The 19,373-nt window shown below is 34.5% G+C and overlaps 6 protein-coding genes across 7 annotated transcripts; 3 read left to right on the forward strand and 3 right to left on the reverse strand.

Annotated features, from left to right (window-relative positions):
• Positions 1 to 387: 387 nt before the first annotated feature.
• Dad1 (Defender against apoptotic cell death 1) lies at positions 388 to 987 on the reverse strand. The gene is made up of 2 exons (XM_026640767.2): positions 683 to 987; positions 388 to 571 (listed from the first exon to the last, which is right to left on the reverse strand). The coding sequence occupies exons 1-2, from the start codon at positions 888 to 890 to the stop codon at positions 441 to 443; spliced, it is 339 nt and encodes a 112-aa protein (XP_026496552.1). The 5' UTR covers positions 891 to 987; the 3' UTR covers positions 388 to 440.
• Positions 988 to 1,205: 218 nt separating this feature from the next.
• Positions 1,206 to 2,058, forward strand: LOC113401051 (proteasome subunit beta type-1). The gene has a single exon (XM_026640766.2). It carries the CDS (start codon positions 1,318 to 1,320, stop codon positions 2,014 to 2,016), a length of 699 nt encoding a protein of 232 aa, XP_026496551.1. The 5' UTR covers positions 1,206 to 1,317; the 3' UTR covers positions 2,017 to 2,058.
• On the reverse strand, positions 1,240 to 5,732 carry Gry (gryzun). Its single transcript, XM_026640765.2, has one exon. It carries the CDS (start codon positions 5,545 to 5,547, stop codon positions 2,236 to 2,238), a length of 3,312 nt encoding a protein of 1,103 aa, XP_026496550.2. The 5' UTR covers positions 5,548 to 5,732; the 3' UTR covers positions 1,240 to 2,235.
• Positions 5,733 to 6,091: 359 nt separating this feature from the next.
• Positions 6,092 to 7,245, forward strand: LOC113401039 (SAP30-binding protein). Its single transcript, XM_026640749.2, has one exon. It carries the CDS (start codon positions 6,312 to 6,314, stop codon positions 7,176 to 7,178), a length of 867 nt encoding a protein of 288 aa, XP_026496534.1. The 5' UTR covers positions 6,092 to 6,311; the 3' UTR covers positions 7,179 to 7,245.
• Positions 7,246 to 8,135: 890 nt separating this feature from the next.
• LOC113401043 (uncharacterized protein) lies at positions 8,136 to 13,850 on the forward strand. Of its 2 annotated transcripts, XM_026640754.2 has the most exons (7): positions 8,136 to 8,536; positions 9,651 to 9,889; positions 10,122 to 10,289; positions 10,911 to 11,122; positions 12,145 to 12,302; positions 12,771 to 12,970; positions 13,242 to 13,850. In XM_026640754.2, the coding sequence occupies exons 1-7, from the start codon at positions 8,321 to 8,323 to the stop codon at positions 13,267 to 13,269; spliced, it is 1,221 nt and encodes a 406-aa protein (XP_026496539.1). In that variant the 5' UTR covers positions 8,136 to 8,320; the 3' UTR covers positions 13,270 to 13,850. The 2 variants fall into 2 exon arrangements, with proteins under 2 accessions (XP_026496539.1, XP_026496541.1); XM_026640756.2 differs by lacking the exon at positions 10,122 to 10,289 and having other exon boundaries at positions 8,141 to 8,536.
• Positions 13,851 to 14,693: 843 nt separating this feature from the next.
• LOC113401045 (WD repeat-containing protein 89) lies at positions 14,694 to 19,127 on the reverse strand. The gene is made up of 7 exons (XM_026640758.2): positions 18,875 to 19,127; positions 18,439 to 18,659; positions 17,929 to 18,104; positions 17,003 to 17,266; positions 16,272 to 16,360; positions 15,419 to 15,521; positions 14,694 to 14,832 (listed from the first exon to the last, which is right to left on the reverse strand). Exons 1-7 carry the CDS (start codon positions 19,021 to 19,023, stop codon positions 14,698 to 14,700), a joined length of 1,137 nt encoding a protein of 378 aa, XP_026496543.2. The 5' UTR covers positions 19,024 to 19,127; the 3' UTR covers positions 14,694 to 14,697.
• Between the last annotated feature and the right edge of the window lie 246 nt (positions 19,128 to 19,373).

Consider the following 19,373-nt stretch of genomic DNA (forward strand, 5'->3'; position numbering starts at 1 on the left):
TCATAATAATAAATTAATTGAAAATAAAAATTCTAACCTCGCATTCATATTAAAGGATTCTGTAAGAATGAGTACTCAAACTATTATATGAAATTAGCTGATCCATTACAAATTGAATCCCAAAGATAAGTCACTTACACTTTATTGCTATGTATATATCGGAGAGAAATTAATTATTTACTTTCATCACACAAACATGATCATAATACAAATATAAATCATCAACAATCAAAACTGCTACTTTCTCTCCCCTCACTACAACAAACCACTCCTACCCACTTACATCCTCTGCCCTTCTCTTTGATTTATGGTTGATGATAACTAGACAACTTACTCTCAACCCCGTGGAAAAATGTTTATTGAACAATAAAACTAAATTTGACTGTTTTTACATCTGTATTTGAAAAGTAATATAAGTAATTGCAATTATGGATATTTATTTATCCAATAAAGTTTATGACCACTATATGTAACACAAGGTGTGCAAATATGAAATCAGCAAATCCTCGTTCAGCGCTCAATCCTTGAAATTCACTCTTGTTTTCTGGGTTTACTTGCAACCTTAAGCAAACTGTAAATAAGACAAAAATAGGGTTATTATAATAAATAAACATAAACACAATCGTTCGAGCAAACAACTATGTGTACTTTTCAGATTATAAATGTATAATAATTGTTTTACCTCCGAGTACGAAGCAGCTGACTGTAGAGATAAATCCACTAAGAAACGAATTGAATGGAAATGTGCCGACAAGACAGCAATAAGCGAACTGTATAACTGCCGTTAAAAATATGTACAATAAATATGCATCAACGATTTTAAGCTTTTTAGAAGTCTTCGTTGTATATTCTTGATACAGTTTTGGAATAACAGATGCAAGAGACGTCATTTTTGTTTAAAATACGATTTGTTTTTTGAAATTACTACGATACTCCGGCTTTTCTTGCCTTTGATTTGACGTATTTTATTTGACGTAAAAACTAGTTACTGACGTGTACATTTGCATCACAGGTTATTAAATTACACTACTGTTTGTAAAAATAGTTTTTTATTATTTAATTGCATAGCTTTAAATCCACTATATTATGAAGAAATAAGTTATTTGTACATCATAGTTTATCGTAGCATTAAGGACTAATATGCTTGTACAAATTTAAGTATAACGTAAAATGAAATAACTGTCAACAAACTAAAGTCGAAACTGCTTGTCATTTAGCTATTGTCAAAATTTCTCATCATTATTTTGTGCATGTCATTATTCTAACATCCCCTCAAAAAAGATTTTCCGTTGATAATATAATATTTAAATAGCCAAAATGCTTAGCATGAACGAAAATTTTCCGGAATATGCAGTGCCTGGCGCTAAACAACATCGTTTTGAACCTTACGCAGACAATGGTGGAAGCGTTGTGGCCATCGCCGGTGAAGACTACGCTGTGATCGGAGCCGACACTCGACTGAGTACCGGCTTCTCTATCTACACAAGAGAACAGAAAAAACTTTTCAAACTCTCCGATCGGACTGTGCTCGGGGCTACAGGATGCTGGTGTGATACTCTTACTCTTACTCGGTTACTGCACGCCAGAATGCAAATGTATCAACATGAACATAATAAAGCAATGTCAACGCCCGCTGTAGCTCAGATGCTATCTACTATGTTATACTACAAGAGATTCTTTCCATATTATATTTCTAATGTTTTGGCTGGCTTAGATGCTGATGGAAAAGGATGTGTGTACAGTTATGATCCTATCGGTCATTGCGAACGATCTAACTACCGGGCTGGCGGTTCTGCTGGGGCTCAGTTGCAACCTCTATTGGACAACCAGATAGGTTTGAAAAATATGCAAAATGTAACAGAGGTGCCTTTGCCAAGAGAAAAAGCCTTAGCCCTTTTAAAGGATGTGTTCATCAGTGCAGCTGAACGTGATATCTACACTGGTGACTGTATCTACATACTGATCATTACAGCAAATGGCATCCAGGAGGAGAAATTTGAACTTCGTAAAGATTAATTAATAATGTGTTTTACTTAATAAAGACTTGTAAAAATAAAATATTCTTGTTTATTTTCAATAAGAACTTTAATACCTTCTGTTAACAAAACAGACATAAAAACAATTAACTGAATTTATTCTAAGAATAATAATTACAGGGTAACTACATTATAATTACATATTTGTTCATAACTATTTACAAATCTCAACCTGAAGAATCAACAAATCTAATACAATTTACTTATTATATTTAGGCATAACAAATATATTTTGTGGAAAGATTTTTTCAAACATTTCCTTTATAACCTCTTGTCTAGAATTTTCGCCGAGGACAGTAGCTTTTATTCTAGGTGGTACAGTATTACCGGCAACTAATGGATGAATGTTGTAACATAGCTCAACTTTATCCTTCGGGGGCACTGTAACGGAAAACTTTTTGTACCCAGAAAACATATACGCATCCGTTCCTTCCACAGATAGATTGAGCCTGATTGTTGTATTGGTATTTCCAATCAAAGTACATTTCAACGGAACAGATGTCTGCAAATCCACCACTTCAGGGTAGTTAACTTCAATTGAAATAGGACAGTCATCTATAGTAATTCCAGACAGTGCAGTGCTGCTCATAACAATGCTGCCATCGGTGTTGGTTTTCCGTCGCCACCTTATGTTGTACAAGCCAACTCTTGTGGGAAGATCTTTTGGCTTATATTTGGCTTGGATGCATATAGCATCAGATGCAATGTTTTTTTCAGCTACTTGTAAATTACTTATACAAGAAGGTGGTTTTTTGTCATCAGCATATTTGAAGCAATCCACAGTTTCTAATTCAGTATCTAAAATAAGTAAATCCCATGGACTTAAAATCTTTATTTGAGGCATAACTATAAATGGATCGTCTACAAAACATTTGGAGACAGGTTTGAAGTTCATTGTAACAAAGTTAGTGGATACTTCGAAAGGCTTGATAACTGAAATTTTTGTAGTAAAGTCTTTAACACATTCAAGTTTAGGAGTTTCATTCAGGTCTATGTTATATGACACTTTAATTTGAACTGTTGCCGTTGCAGTTCTGTTGGTCTTCAAATAGAATTTATTTGAATAAGTTGAAGCCTTATTTACATTACCTATAAGGAGTTTCAAAGGTGGAGACTGTGGTTCACCTTGTTTAAAGCTCAATTCTGTTACAGTTTCAGGATTAGCATTGTCAGGAGAGCTCAAAAGTGAAAGAACTATTGTCATGTCATAGACCAAACTGTCTTCATTATTAGTCACAGTAAAAGTTGTAGGAAACCATTCTCCTTGAAGAGCAGGCACTGCATTATCAATTCCTATTGATAGTCTACACTCTCTACTAGTAATGAATGTTGTAGTCAAAGGAACAATACAATCAAATTCATAATCATTTTTAGGACTCAGTATGAAATGTAGTAACTCGGGATGAATAATGGGTAAGCTTTTATTGTCTTCTATTTTGAAATTCATAATGATCTTCCTTTTTTTATCAGAATCAAGAATAAATGACACATTTTTTATACTTAACTCTGATCCATTATCATGAGAATTTGTTTTGAATTTACACAAAAACTTCTTAACACTACAACCTTCTAATTTTATAATTGAATTGTCATTATCAGTTATTGGTATTTCAATAGTTTCAGTGTTTGAGGATATTGTTAGAATGGCTGTTTTAATTTCAAGAATTGTATTATATGTGAGTCGTGCAAATATTTCAATTTCAATTAATTCATCCATTCTGTATTTTTGTTGCTTGAATTTTGTTTTTATTTCAAGAAAACTAGCAATGTTGACCATATCTATAGTGACAATATGCGGTTCCTTATCAATGGCCATGCCCCACAACTCTAATGCTTTACCCTGAGAAGAGGCCGGCAGATCATGTTCTGGAGCTGGTACATTTAAATTTAGTACAGATATTATATTCCTGAAAATTCTGTCTTTATCATTATTTGGCACTTGAATATTCTTTGACAGTGCCTCAATTGAAAGTTGGATATAGTCATGTATTTTTGCTGACAGATATGCACATTGCAATGCTCGGTTTAAAACATGTGAGGCTAAAAACCACCATTTTTCCTTTCTATAATCCCAGAGCATATGAGAGAGTAGTGTGAGAGCTTTACCATAGTCGGCACAATAATAATACTCATTTGCCATTTCAACTACTAGCTGTTTTCTCATCCGAGGGGAGTGGAATGTCTTAAATTGGGAAATCGCACTACCTAGAAAACTTATTATAACAGCAGAATGATTAAAAACCCTTTCATTGTACTGGAGTGCGAGTATTGCAGCTTGTTCTTTTTGAGGATCATGAGGGTCAGCACTGAGTCTTCCTGGTCTCCAAGGTCTTTGCCCATAAAATTCAACAATACCTTCCATGGGATCTGGAGGTGGAGGATACTGCTGAGCTTCACAGCAAACTGATCTCATTGCTTGACGTCGTTTAACTGTGAATTGAGCTGCATGCTGGTAATAGAAGCCTGGGTGTTGAGACTGAATACCAGGTAGCCCAACTCTGATGGCTTCATCAAATAATTCTCCAAATGCACTGTACTGTCTCGCAATCCAAGCGTAATGTTCAAAGAGCAATTCAGTGGGTCCTATTCTATTTTTGTACCTCTCAATGTGTGATTTAAGTTGTGCAATTGCATCTCTGGCTAGATTCAGAGCAAAAAGCAACTTACAAAGTTTATAATTGATATATCCTGCGACTGTTCTTATCTCATGTATATTGGTATCAACCTGTCTTGTCTCTAGTAAGTTATTGTAAGCATGCATGTAGTGCTTATGGGCTGTACTCAAGTCTTGCTTCAGTTCATTCAAAAACCCCAGCTTAAATTGATGTCGCACAAATAAATAGTGATGAGTTGTTTTATTCAAGTGATCTCTGTGTTGTTTGATGTTTTTTGTTTCATGGTGGTAATAATTCTGTGCAATATCATAAAAGGCATTTTCTAGTCTTATTATGTACCCCATTAAATGGTCACTATGAGGAAGAACAAAGAGTGATTTTGATTGTATTTCACAAGCAGAACAAAGAGCTTGAGCTCTTTCTGCTCCCAACATATATTCAGAGGGGGGAGGTGACAGACCACTCTGAACTACGACGACTGCAACTCGAGTAGCGTGCCCTTCTACCGCAGCACGGATTGACTGAACTCTTGATGCGCATTCGATAATCTTTTCATTCCACTGTGGATCATTCCATTCCATATCATAAAAGATAACAACGAGGGCTGGTATTAAGGACACACGTTTTTGTATCCAGTTTTTCTTTAATATTCCCTTCGGTATATACCACTCATACGAGTTTCTTTTAGGTTTAACGACAGGAAATTCAAACGTGTTATTTAATAATTTGAATCTAACTGAAGCGCGGTCTGGTCGTCTATTATTGGAAAATGCGTCCCAAATTGTTTTATGAATTGCATTGTTTACAGTGTCCAAACCTGAGAGTCCGATTAGAGCCAAGGGTTTCAGGATAATATCGGGCGGAAACTCCGTGTTGTCACTCGGCTGCGTGGCCATTATGAAGTTAACTTTGAAGAAGCCGTGTGGCGAAAATAGAGCAGGTTATTTTTTCATATCACAATATGTACAAAGTGGATATATAATTTACATTTCACATTGGCCAACTCTAACACCCCATCATATCTCGTCAACCGAGAAATGTCAAAAACTTCAAGAATTCTGACGGTTAACAGCATTGCGATTCACTTTGCAGATGTTTCATGTTTTCTTCAGTTTTGAAACAGTTTTTAACTGTAACATAATTTTGAATGAGTATCTACGTAATCGTTGTGATATAATTTATATTAGTTTTAATGTGAAATTTATATTTATTTATAAGTTAACCATGAGTATATATTTACTTGTAATACTTGAAATAAAATAATTTTGATACTTTAACAATTTTTAGTGCATAAATAAAAAAAAATACTTTAATAAATATCATAAATATGTTTTAATTTTTTTTTGTATCGTTTTATCCTATGTTATTTAATATTGTATATTAATATAATATTGATTATATACTCTATAATTAATATATGATTTTATGTCATTAATCAATTGTCAACTGTTGTCAGCTACTCAACTATATAGACAAAAATCAGTAAACAAATGTCAAAAACTATTTAATAACCTTTACAATTACTTGGTAATAAATAAAAATAACTAGAAAAGTTAAGTTTTATCAATAAATAAGTTACTTTATTACGGATTCTCTTTAAATTTGCCAACGAAACTGAAACGGCCTGGAGGTTACGACCTAGTCGATCTTGTTTACCAAAATGACTTCACAGGCGTTAGCTTCTCTTACAGCAACTTACACGGACTCCGAAGGAGAGGAGGATATGGAAGATGGCCAGCAGACACCAGATAAAGAAGAACCTAGTATCACACAATCGCTACCCACAAGTCCAAAAAACGTAGACGAAACAAAACAAACGGCATCAGCGCCCGTTTCTCCTAAAAGAAGACTTGTTTCATATGTCGATGACACAATTGTATCTGACGAAGAACCCTTGTCACCAAGCACTGAAAATCAAGATGACATGAGGAGACTGTCAATGGAGACTGACACCGATGAGGCCATTCCTCGCTCAGAACCCGAGGACTCAGAAGATGGCGTTCTTATACCTCCCGAGCCTCAGGGGAAATGTCCAAAGGAATTACAAGACACAATAGCTAAATTTTACAGCCGCATGATGACAGAAGGCCTAGACATGAATAAAATTATACAAGATAAAAAGAACTTTAGAAATCCTAGTATATATGAAAAACTTATACAGTTTTGTGATATAAATGAGTTAGATACTAACTATCCCCCAGAAATATATGATCCTCTCAAGTGGGGTAAAGAATCATACTATGATGAACTTGCAAAAGTACAGAAATTAGAAATGGAGAAACGGGAGAAAGAGAAAAAAGATAAAATGTCAAAGTTCGATTTCATCTCTGGTGTAGCCAAGAAGTCAGACAGTGATGAAGATAAAAAACGAAAATCAAAATGGGATCAAGCTGCACCAAATGTTGCTAACAAACCAAGCATCAAGCAACCAGGCCTACTCCAGCAACCACTCACCAGCAATGTTACGGGGACTAAAGGCACAGTCATTTCTGCATTTGGATCCATTGCAAAAAAAGCAAAAATATGACCTAAAATGAAACGTTTCCAACCACATTCTTAAATTAAATAATTATAAATAAAACAAGTAAAACATGTCTTTGCTTTATTACCTATTTTTATCAATGTCATACACCTTTTTAAGTCAAAAAAGGTAAAAAACGAATATTGCATACTCTACAACAAAATCACAACTTATAAATTATCCCTTTATTTGGAGCCTCTCCTAAAAATAAATAATAATCAATGTTTTCCTTCACTGCAGAGTAAAAGATAAATTATAAAATAGAAAACATGTCCATACACAAAAGCTGATGCTGTGTGTGTCCAAATTAAATTTTTGACAATATTATGTTTTCTTTCGAATTACATAAGTTTCATTACCAAAACATATATAACAAATATAGATATTAATATATTACTATAAAGTAATACTATTTTAAAACAGCTACATATTGTGGCTATAATTAAATAATTTTTCCAAAATAATATTGTTCTTTCTGTTTCTGGCCGATGCATTTTTCAGGAATTAAAAGACTTGTGACATTCGTTTTCTCTATTCTAAGAAATAACATGATACAAGCGGATTAACCACACTCTCACACATGCGAAGTATGCTGTTAGTACCGCAACATGCGCGAAAAAAAAGCGACTTTATTTTTAATTTATCACAACATTAGACAAACGATTTATTGTTAATTTAATAGTTTAAGTAGTACCAATATCGTAGAGTTATTTTAAATCCAATAACCAATTAAATTTTCTCAATAATATTTAACGAAATTAAGCCTGCGCAATCCGCAAGAGACTATGCGAGAGTATGTAGGTAGCATTAGAACATGAAAAATATTGTGTTTTGTGAAACAGTTCACAGTAGTGAAATTTTATGATGTAGTTGACTATAAAAAAATTATATAATTTTTAGTGAATACTGCGCCGTCGATTCTTTCCATAAACTTTAGTGATGCCAATAAAGTATCTGTTAAAATCACTACTCGTACTTCATCACCCGTAAGGGAATGAAGTGAGGGGGGCGTTGAAAATCTATATAAACACAACAAACCTTTGTTCGCGAATGAAAATTGTTTATACGATTTGTCAGTTTTGAGTGCCCGACATTAGTGCGTTGACATTGTGTTGTAGGTCGTTTTTTTTCAATTTTCTCTCTCGAAAATGGCTGAGGCACCTGAGGGTGATCCCATGCCTTCTTCCAGCGAGAATACTGAATATATAATCGAATCAAATCTCAAAGACGACGAAGGGCCTTCGCCTAAAAAGCGTAAAACTGTACTAATAGAAAATGAGCAGATTGAAAAGTTGGAGAATCGACTGGGGGGCATATTGTGTTGCGCAGTTTGTCTGGACTTGCCGCAGGCGGCCGTGTATCAGGTATTTCAAAACAGCTGATAGCCACTTATTTGTCTCATCAGCTGTTTTAAATTTTTATTGTTTTACATAAAATAAGATGTTGCGTTGCGATAACAAAAGTTTCCGATTTCGTAATATTTATTTTTAGTTATAAAATTTATATAATTCAAGTTGTGGTTTGTAATTGATCAACTACGATGGCATCATTTGGAAATTTTGTGCTGTGTAAGATTATTTTATTCGAATCATCCTGATGTGTTTTAGTTATTATTTTGTGAAATTGTCGACGGATATTATGATTAATTTAAAATAAATTGCGACTATAGACTTCCATGTACTCTTTGCATAGTTAAGTTATTACATTTTTGTTACGGTTAAGAGTCTGTGATATTGTATTGATACAGTTTATTAGTGTATGATCTCATCATTAATGGAATTATGTAGTATGTACATTTTTGTAGCATTTCACGTCAATAAATATTTATTTGTGAAATGTAGTTCTTTCTTTGAAACACCTTAGAAGTACCCCATTCCTAACCCACAGAATTAAAATTAAAATTGTATGCTAAAACTACTCGTTTTTCAAGTTTCAAGATTAGCTATCAAGACGAGTAACATTTATAAAGAATACTAAGTGCAAATTTCAGTAGGTGTATTATGTAACTTCTAACAACAATACAAATCAATTTATCATTATGTTGTTTATGCGACTGGAAATAGATTAATTAAAAAAGAGTATTAAATAGTTTACGGTCAGTAACAGATAAAATATTGAAGTTTTTATTATCTGAATCTTTATAGTTTGATTTCAGGGTCCACAAATCATGAGCGGCTCAGGTAGAATACACCCATACACACTAAATTTTATTTTGCTATATATTTTTAATAGTTTTTATTACTTATTATTTTATAAAATTGCTAATAAAAAGAATTAAACATTAGGTTTATTTTGAAAAAAATATATATATTAAATTTTTATTAATTTAAATTTACACAGTGAAATTTATTAAATATTAATCATAACTATTAAGTTGCCGTCAATATCACTGCAATTTTGCATATTTGTGTCTAAAAGATGTGTTCCCACAGAGTTCCCGTCACTCTGAAATGTTACTCAATGTTGGTTAATTTTCAGTGTAGTAATGGCCACTTAATGTGTGCGCCTTGCTTCAATCACTTGCTCGCTGACGCACGATTACGCGACGAGACAGCCACCTGTCCGAACTGTCGTGTGGAGATTTCCAAAACCTTGTCTTCGAGAAATCTGGCTGTCGAGAAGACAGTTTCCGAACTTCCTTTGGAGTGCAAGCACTGCACTCGAGTGTTTCCACGTCATTCTCTCCAGCATCACGAGGAGAAAATATGCGAAGAGAGGTAAACCATCAACCATATAGCAATGTTTGTAAAAAGTATTTCTACATGTTTAACAGAATTAGAAATATTCATATAAAATATCGTAGGTCATAACGAATTGATTTCTGTAATACTACTATTCATGTAAGATATATTTTTTATCGATCATGTGTCCTAAGTGTAGCATACGTCTTTATTTAATTTCGTTCGTTAGTTCGTTCCACTTGGGGCTGATTTCCAATTTCCTTCCCAGGCCTTACAAGTTTTCTCAACTGGTTGTCGATTCGGCACCTCGTAATCCTTTCGCTGGTTTGGTTCGCATAGTGACCAGTGTGTACTGGCTCCTGATATCCGCCTTGAGAAGAACCTACTTCATCTCTGAGGTCACGGAGGCTTCGGTCAAGCGCCGTAGGTACCACAGGTGTGTTAGCCTTCACTATGGTCTATGGCGCTGGTGACCGACATAACGAACTGTCGCTTTTACGCTTACGTCTGTACTCACCGTTAACACTTCTCTTGCCTCTATTCTAAGAAGTCTATTTTCCTCTGTCTCATGTCGTATGTAGAAGAGCATGTGTAACATCGCAATACATCTATGCGATGCCGATTGAGCTACAGAGTTAGACTTAAATCTTAGGTCGCCGCTTCTCATCACGAGTAACATAAGGAGAATCCTTTATTTATACCGTACAGCTGTTCCTGGACATTGCATACACTGATCGCACGTAAGACTTTTCTTCGGGAATATTACCATATCTCGAATCACCGGGAATTAAATCGCGGCCACAAATCGTTACTAATAACCAAATACAGCGATAAAGCGATAAATTACCCGAGACCTCTCGACCGATCGAAACGAAATTTCTCGTCTAATGAAGTCTCTCCCTCGCCAACGCTCGACAGAATAAAAGCGATCGGTCCAAATGCGAACCAAACTAATGAATCGACTCGGTCGAGCGTAACGCGTGCGGTGCGTGCGGTGCGTGCGGTGCGTGCGGTGCGCGCGCAGTCGGCACTCGGGCAGTGTAAGTGTGCGGCGCAGGGTGACGGGCTGCCGCTACGCGTCGCTGGGCTGCGGCTGGCGCGGCGCGGCGCGCGGGGCGGCGGCGCACGAGGCGGCGTGCGCGCACCCGCGCCGCTCGGCCGCCGACCTGCTGGAGCTGCTGGCCCGCCGCGAGCGCCGCGCCGCCGACGACCTGCTCGTCTACACGCAGCTGCTGGACCTGCTGTCCTGCGAGAAGATCACTTTCAACGGTACTCCTTCCCCGTCGTCATCTCTCTCCTCGTCCCGCTTTATTTCGAGCTCGGCGCGATGAATCGTGCAAGCCCTTATTTGACATGTACGAATGAAAGGAGCAGACTTTTAAACTGAATCAATCCGAATTAGTGACTGAAAATTTGCGAACTTGGTGCTGCTGAAAATACATAAGCACACAATTTTATTCTTTGTAGAGTATGGATTAAATTAAGGTTTGTGTTCAAAAAGGATTTTTATAATAATTTCTTGACCTCAGGTCAAGTTTAAATTTCTGTGAGGCAAAAAAAATACAAAATCGGTAGAGTCGGAAAAGTTTTTAAACTAAACAAATCCTCAAAAGAAAGTGCTCCGGAAGTCAGAAAAAATATTTTAACATTACATACATAGATTTACAAAAACAGCAAATCTATGTTCAAAAATATTTTATTCAAAAAAAATGAAAAATTGATTTTCTTATAATCTTCTAAATTTTATTGCTAACATAATCGGGCGCCAGGATGTTTACATCCGTTTAAATTAAGCTTAAACAAATACTTACCAAATTTAAACAGTAAATTCAAATAGTGAAAAATTATGTTTGAATAAAGTTTCAAGAACGTTTTGATAAGGTTTGAATAAAGTTTGATAGCCAAATTTTTTATAAATGTAAATAAATTTCTAATTAAATCTCGCACCTTTTTTATAACATGTTATAGTTATAGTTTCATCAGGCCATACCAAGGTTTTCCGAATGATTTCAAAATATTATTTAATATTAAACAATAGTCTTTGGTTAAAGATATAAAAGAGTAGCTTACAGCTTCAAAATGGGTCCAGTGGCTTAGTGCGTAACAGACAGATAGACAGAGTTACTTTCGCATTTATAATATCCTCAAGATCTAGCCTCCGATTATCCATGGCTAAGCTGAAGTCGTCTGTGATTTTGACAAGATCAGTAGCTGTACTTTGAGCATTTAGAAATTTAAGTACGAGTCTTTAAGATTTGTCAAATGTTCTGTAAATAGTATTAATTTTTCAGATTTGCAGCTAAAGCCATATCGCACGGAGGAGCTGCACAAGCTGTACTACGAGACATCACGGTTTTCTGCTTTTGCCCATCAGTGGGTGGTGAAGGCGTTCGTTAACAAGAACCAGCGGGATCCCACCCAGAGTTCGCAGAGAGAGATCACCTATCAGGTATTTGGAATTAAAGTACAATGTGGGTTACGTAACATCAGGCATCATGTATTGTTACCAGTTACATTTAATTCGGATGAACGAATCGTTTCTGTCTTCTCAGTTAATAATTATTAACACTTACAAATATTTATTCCACCACCGGTTTGGAATGTGAATCCAAACGAAAATTCTCAATGGCTACTCCTACGAAATAAACGAATAGCAATTCCAAACTTTTATATAATCTTGCCAGAATAATATGAGCGAAGGCTGATCATTTCTAATATTTTCTTAATACGGTCTTTCACTAATTCATAAATGTAACTCTACTCGCGGGATCCGCCGCCGGGCGCTCGCAGCCCGTGTTCAGATCAGCACTACACTATTATACACGCGTAGCGTTGTAACAGTAGGCAGCGCGGCAAATATATACCGGCAGTAGAGCGGGGTGACGGGGTGACGGGGTGACGGTGCGCGTTCCCGCAGCTGATCCTGAAGAGCAAGCCGTCGGCGGCGGTGTGCGTGTCGTGGGTGTGCGTGCGCGGCCCGTACGGCGACGCGCGCGTGGCGCCCGCGCTGGCGGCGCACGCCTTCCGCGACGACGAGGCGGCGCCCGCGCGCGCGCTGCCGCTGCACGACGCCGCCGACACCAACCGCCTGCTCTCCGGCAAGGCCATCCACTTCAGGTGCGCCCGACGCCCCGACCGCACCGCATTATTTATATGTCTACGTAGACTGTCAAAGCCACGTATGACGTCTTACGAGTGTCTGTCTGACGCTCTGAGCCACGCACGCAAAGATAATAAAGTTGTCCCGTTTCGTTTTAGTTCTTATGTAGTACGACACGCTATCTACAGATAAATAAAATAAAGTTATATGTATTCCATACACTTTAAACGTGCTATTTGATGATAAAAAACAGGTGTGATTTTAATAATGTTTTCGTTTTTGTTTCAGGCTTATTATGTTTTTGACGAATAAATGATGATCACGGAATCTATAATTATGAATATTCTGCTTTGGACTTACCAAAGATTGATGCAATATTTTTTTAAACATACTTAAATGAAATAATTGTTGAAATAAATCCGTTTTTATAATCTAGAATTAAATTGTAATTAATTAATTTAACATTCTCTTTTAACCTGTACTATAAAATGTCCACTCTGTGTTTTTGTGTTTGATAAATAAAAAATATAATCGAATATTAGTTTGTAATTCGTTCGAAGATTTTGATGATTATAACCGAGTACAAATATTATTTAAGAGAATTCATTGTAGATAGTAAAAATAAATACGAAGTTGGTATAATCGACTCAAATTGCTATTTATTATATTCATAAAACGACAGGTTACATTTTTTTTAATATATTTTTTTGAGTGCATTAAATTATGTGTCATATGATATTTAAGTAAGTATCATGAAATTATTATAGCGCAATTATTAGTTAATACTTTCGTTTATTTAAATAATTTTGTGGCAATAAAATTAATTGTATTTAGTAAATTTTGTTTTAAAATTGAAATGATGTGCTATATTCTTAAAAATAAAATAGTAAAATGACAGCGCTGGGTTTTATTTCGCCGACTATATGATTGTGGATTCCCTTGTTACCGGTTACTATACATGTACGTATATTATTTTAAAGGTCCAGCCACACATAAACCACAAGTCCTACTTAATACTTGCGAGAGTGAGTTTATAGTATTCGTTACATTTCATATTTAAACTACTTCAACAATCGTGATATGTTACATACACATTGTCAGAATAACAGAAAATTACATACATCTAACACCTGTAGTGCGTTTCTGTAAGAAATCCCTTTGTATCTCACTCGTATGTATATCTTATAAAATTTTGAATAGCTTGTCACGTGACACAAAACGATTCTGATTGGTCGGGCTTATGATGACGTCACTTGCTGGTTAACCTCGTTTGCCTACTGTATGTGGATTATATGTGCCACAGATTACAATACAGGAAAGTGACGTCACTGACCCCATTGCCAAAGTAGCGTTTTCGCGCGCTATTTAAATATGGAATTTTTATAAACTAGTCAAATGGCCTATTATTACAGTCAATGTAGTTTCTTGTTACAGAATAGCCTAACTGTTCAAAAAAAATGATTATGTTCCTTTTTATAATTATTTCGATCGAACAACTATAGAAATAGTTTTGACTCGAATAGATACATTTGTATTTTGTTTTTAAAGTTAGAAACAAACATAGCGCTCGATGATCGGTCCAAATGTTGAAGACAGTCTTACTGAATGCCATTTAATATAATTAATTAATTAAATCAATGCTGTTCAAGTCTTATTCCTTTCTGTCATTTCACGATCGAGTTCTACGTCGTATTTTTAAATATATTTAACAATGTGCGGGTGAAATAAAACAAGAAAATAAATATCAATACGGTTTATGTCTCTTGTCGTGTAGACTTTGGTTCTTAAGTTTCTTAGTGATGGTTACAGGTTCCGGAGTGCTGTCAGTGTCCCAAACGCTTATCAGACCCGACTCGCCGGCGGTTACTAATAAGTGTCGCTGAAAATTATTAAAATATGTGTTACTAACTTATAACATTTCATGACAGGCAGTAGTTTGTGATCATGGCATCGAAATGACGCGATATCATTGGTCAAGAGCTTAAATTATCTATGATATTCATTATGGATTCGCGAAAAAATGTTTTTTAAATGTTGACGAAGCTGTTATTGGAACTTGGAAAGTAAAATTATAGTAAAGGGGACATATGTAAGTCGTTAAATGGAGTAGTATTGTATTATAAATAAAGATATATTCAACAACAACTTTTTGTACTGAATAATATTACATTAAAAGGAAAGTCTCAAGCAAATCGCATGGAATATGTCAATAAAAGGTTTTTTATCTCTACTCCTTGGAATAGATTACACAGTAGCTAAGAAATGCATGAAAATGTTTTACTACTAATGTTTTTCTACTAGGAACATTTACTTATTTTTTTAATTGGATTGCTATGTGTAACACTGTCAATACACATTGTGGATCACCCTATGGTCAACACTGCCAGTAGATATTTGCATAAATCCATTAAAGTTACAGGTGTAGTTTTTAGGTATTAAACTTTTATAATAAAAGTTTTGCTTACATCATCATCATATGAACAACATCTGACAACTTGCTTGTTCTTGGTGAAGTTAGTAGTAGGCTGCAGTTTCTTTCCCATCTCCGTCACCGACCTGAGCACTGTTCTGTAATTAAGGATAACAAATTTACAACTACAAGTAAATACTAAAATTTAATAGATATTGTTAATTTTTATATGATATTAAAAATACAAATGACATGCTTTTGTCTGTATGTCGTATAGTTAACAAAAGGTAATAAGGTTATTATATTTACACATAGATCAAATAAGTTCACTGTAATTAAACATGGCAACTAAACACTTTCAATAAAAGTATAAAGAAATTGGTTCGTAGTTGTTAATATGATTGTAAGTTCAAAAAAGAAAATAATATTTGAAAATTGTTTCCAATTTAAAACTATATATTCAAATGTTGATATATAATTTATAATGATTTTTTTTTATTTTAAAAGTTGTGTTACATTTCTTATAATTAAAACAGCAATGAAAAAAAAAAAATATTGCAAAAGTTAAATTAAAGGGGATGATTCGATTTTATGCTCTTATATTATAAAGTAGTTTTACAATTTTGACACAAAGCATTGCATTTAAGCGAAATTACCTTTAATTTTATCAAAGAATGGGCATATTTTCAACCTAAATTCATATAGATTAGTCTTAGCTTTTATATAAAAATGTGCCTATAAAAGCCTTTTTATATTATAGTTATATATAAACTAAAGGTAATGTATGCTGGAGATTTAGCAAAGAAATTCTGAACTTCAAGAGCATGTACAATTTAAAGCTTAGATCCTCTTTTTCGACATTCAAAATAATTAAATCAATCAAATTATTATTTGTAGAGAGTCCTTACCCTTCTCCTCCATATGACCCAGCCAATATGACCATATTGTCAGCAGACATGAATGCATCCACAAGGTAGCAGTCATCTGATCTGTGTCTCTGAAATTGAAAGTTTATTTTAATGCATTTAAGATTTTTTTTAATTTTTTTTTCGTGAACAAGACATTCGTAGATAATGTGAAATATCGAGCTCCACCAAATAAAAATAAAAAACATGGTAAATATCCCGTTTTAGATACTGCATTTAAGAAGTTCTGTATTTATATATTTATAGAAATAACAAAAATAATTAATCACATCATACAATGATTACAACCCAGTCTTGAAAAACATGCAAGTACAAAAATATTTTTTTTTGATGTTGTAGGTTTTTGATGTTGATTGTGTAGAACACGAGACGCTTCTTTATAAGCTCAAATACTATGGCATTAAAGGTAAAGTTGTTGATCTCATTGCTTCATAAATAAGTCAAAGAGTCCAGCAAGTTTTCATTAATGGCATAAAGTCTTCTGGATCTACGTTAAAGATGGGTGTTCCACAAGGATCAATTTTGGGTCCCTTTCTATTTCTAGTATATATAAATGATCTTCCTTTCTATGTTAAAGGTATTTGTGATATAGTGTTGTTTGCTGACGATACTTCACTGATTTTTAAGGTAGACAGGAAAAAAACTGACTATGTCGATGTGAACGGTGCATTATCTCATATAAATAAATTATTCTTTTCATAATAATAATTTACCTTTATACTTCTAGCAATCTTGTCCCTGCTATATGTCTTGATGATGTCCCCAGTACCTGTGTCCCATGTCTGCAAATCATTGGACTGGGTGATGCAAGCTACATGATTGTCATTTAGCCATGAGATTTTCTCCACTGAATTCTCTATATTCATGGAATATATAAGAGCATCATCTTCCGTCTCTTCCATTAAATTGTACACATTGAGAAGGCCATCAAGTGATCCAGTAGCAAGAATTTCTGTCTTTTCTTTGTGGAATTTAACCTGGAATTGATAAATTTTCACTGGAGTTGTTGTAGTATGCCAAGTTGGCTCAGTCATTGGTCAAAAATCGAGCTAGCACCACTGATTTAGGTTAATTTATGATAATAATTCTTCCAAAACATTGTGATGAGGAAATCTATGTTTTAGATAACATAATGCTACTTGTGTATCCACAAATCAGCACCGATGTTGCAAGTCAGAATGAACTCCAACCCTTCAAAGAGAAAAGGGATGAGGGGGCAATGCACAGTTTTTGAGACTATTATGGGATGTGGGTACATGACGTGAGCACTTAACTTTTTGAGTGAAATTGTAAATAAAAAATAAATAAAGAAGTTCTCAATTTATGTTTATAATATAATATGAACTGATATTGTTAAGAAGTCTTTTATAAATTATACTAATATTATAAATGTGAAATTAACTCTGTCTCTCTGTCTGTTGCTCTTTCATGGTCAAACCACTGAATTGAATTTAATGAATTTTGGTATGAAGCATGCTTGAACCCCAAAGAAGGACACTACTTTTTTTATGCCTAACATCTGATAAGCAACCCCTAAAGCAAGTAAAGCCATAGCAGGTGACAACAAGTAAGATATATATATGTATGTACAATATTACATACTGAGCTAATTAAGACCATCAAGTATCTTATAATGTACCTGTGTGATATCATCAGTATGAGAGTTCCAGTAACCACCAAGTGGTTGAGGTTTTCTCTGGTCCCAGAAGACCAGGTATGCATCTTCCTGTACTAGCTGGCTACCGGCACAGATAACACGACCAGTGCAGGAAATGTCCATAGCATCATAAGGTCTTGCGGGTGTGTCCTCCTCCTCTGAATTTGAAACGTAAAATATTAATAAGTTAAATTTTGTATTATATATAATAACAGAACATCTAAGATAAGGTAATAACTTCCTATTCAACAACAAACTAACCAAGCATGTCTGTCTGTCTGTCTGTCTGAAAGCACTAAGCTGAAATTGTAAGTTTGCATAATATACCAGAAATATAAGCATATTACATGGGATATATAAATGTAGGGTTTGTTTATGTTTACCCTTTTTTCAATTTCAATAAAGCAAAAGGTCTATTTGCCGTTAGTCAGCCTACATACTTGTTGCATTACTTAAATTAGAAACATTTTTATTTAGTTATATAATATATACCTTTATAATCCTGCACACACAGGCCACTGGTTCTTGTATCCCACAATTTAATACCGTCATGACCAGCTGAATACAGCAAATAATCTTCCTTAGGGCTGAAGACTAACTCTGTTAGAGCTTTCTGATGGCCACTTAGCCTACATACTTGGTTGATAGATGATTTTTCAATCTTATATACATCAATACTATTATCTAGTAAGCTGACTGCTAAGTTCAATGATCTGTAAATTATGAGGTACAGATGCAAAATGATGTGTACCATTCAATTTTAATTTTGCATGTTATAACATTCACTTCTTTATTGATAATGAACATCTAAAAACATATTCCGTAACTCTTTACACTTTAGAGAAGGCCTTATTTATTTCGCTTAACGTATTATACGTTACTTATAAAAATGTGAATAGAAATATTTATTTTGGGTATCAATACTTACTTAGTTAAACTTAGTTTATTAATATAAGTTGTCTTTAATGTAACTGCAGTCTCTGTAAGGAGATTATACTTTCGGCTAAATAAATTGTCTAACTCCTCCAGGCTCACCGTGTCTTTATCTATTTCCTCGTTTTCTATTATATCAGACATTTTGATGGATATAAGAATTCAGATTAAACTTAAACAGAATAAAAGAAAACAATTCACTCGCTTTATAACCTATCTCAGCGGCATGATTGCTGTATTGTCATTTAATATTTATTATTGAAATGTCACAGTCAAGTGGCAACAGATGTCAACTAGAGGTTCTGTCAATTATTGTGTACAAATCGATTTAGTCGAGTTTGACCATACCATCGAATATTTTATTCTGTTCTCGAATCGTGCAATCTACTATGCTAATGTAATTGTTCATATGTAAAACATTCATAATTATAAATTTCAAAAGACATAATCAATGTTTAATCAAACATATCTCAAGTTAAATTCTAATAATGATT

This window comes from Vanessa tameamea, chromosome 18 (genome assembly GCF_037043105.1).
Source record: "Vanessa tameamea isolate UH-Manoa-2023 chromosome 18, ilVanTame1 primary haplotype, whole genome shotgun sequence".
NCBI lineage: Eukaryota > Metazoa > Arthropoda > Insecta > Lepidoptera > Nymphalidae > Vanessa > Vanessa tameamea.

What these genes read in the sequence shown, in the direction of transcription:
- Dad1 (XM_026640767.2), bottom strand. Translation starts at nt 890, where the DNA reads ATGACGTCTCTTGCATCTGTTATTCCAAAACTGTATCAAGAATATACA. An exon ending in CAGCTGCTTCGTACTCGGAG is followed by an intron (nt 572 to 682) that starts GTAAAACAATTA and finishes TCTTATTTACAG; the next exon opens with TTTGCTTAAGGTTGCAAGTA.
- LOC113401051 (XM_026640766.2), top strand. Translation starts at nt 1,318, where the DNA reads ATGCTTAGCATGAACGAAAATTTTCCGGAATATGCAGTGCCTGGCGCT.
- Gry (XM_026640765.2), bottom strand. Translation starts at nt 5,547, where the DNA reads ATGGCCACGCAGCCGAGTGACAACACGGAGTTTCCGCCCGATATTATC.
- LOC113401039 (XM_026640749.2), top strand. Translation starts at nt 6,312, where the DNA reads ATGACTTCACAGGCGTTAGCTTCTCTTACAGCAACTTACACGGACTCC.
- LOC113401043 (XM_026640754.2), top strand. Translation starts at nt 8,321, where the DNA reads ATGGCTGAGGCACCTGAGGGTGATCCCATGCCTTCTTCCAGCGAGAAT. An exon ending in CGCAGGCGGCCGTGTATCAG is followed by an intron (nt 8,537 to 9,650) that starts GTATTTCAAAAC and finishes GTTAATTTTCAG; the next exon opens with TGTAGTAATGGCCACTTAAT. An exon ending in GAGAAAATATGCGAAGAGAG is followed by an intron (nt 9,890 to 10,121) that starts GTAAACCATCAA and finishes TTTCCTTCCCAG; the next exon opens with GCCTTACAAGTTTTCTCAAC.
- LOC113401045 (XM_026640758.2), bottom strand. Translation starts at nt 19,023, where the DNA reads ATGTCTGATATAATAGAAAACGAGGAAATAGATAAAGACACGGTGAGC. An exon ending in GTGTGTGCAGGATTATAAAG is followed by an intron (nt 18,105 to 18,438) that starts GTATATATTATA and finishes TTTCAAATTCAG; the next exon opens with AGGAGGAGGACACACCCGCA. An exon ending in AGATTGCTAGAAGTATAAAG is followed by an intron (nt 16,361 to 17,002) that starts GTAAATTATTAT and finishes TTTCAATTTCAG; the next exon opens with AGACACAGATCAGATGACTG.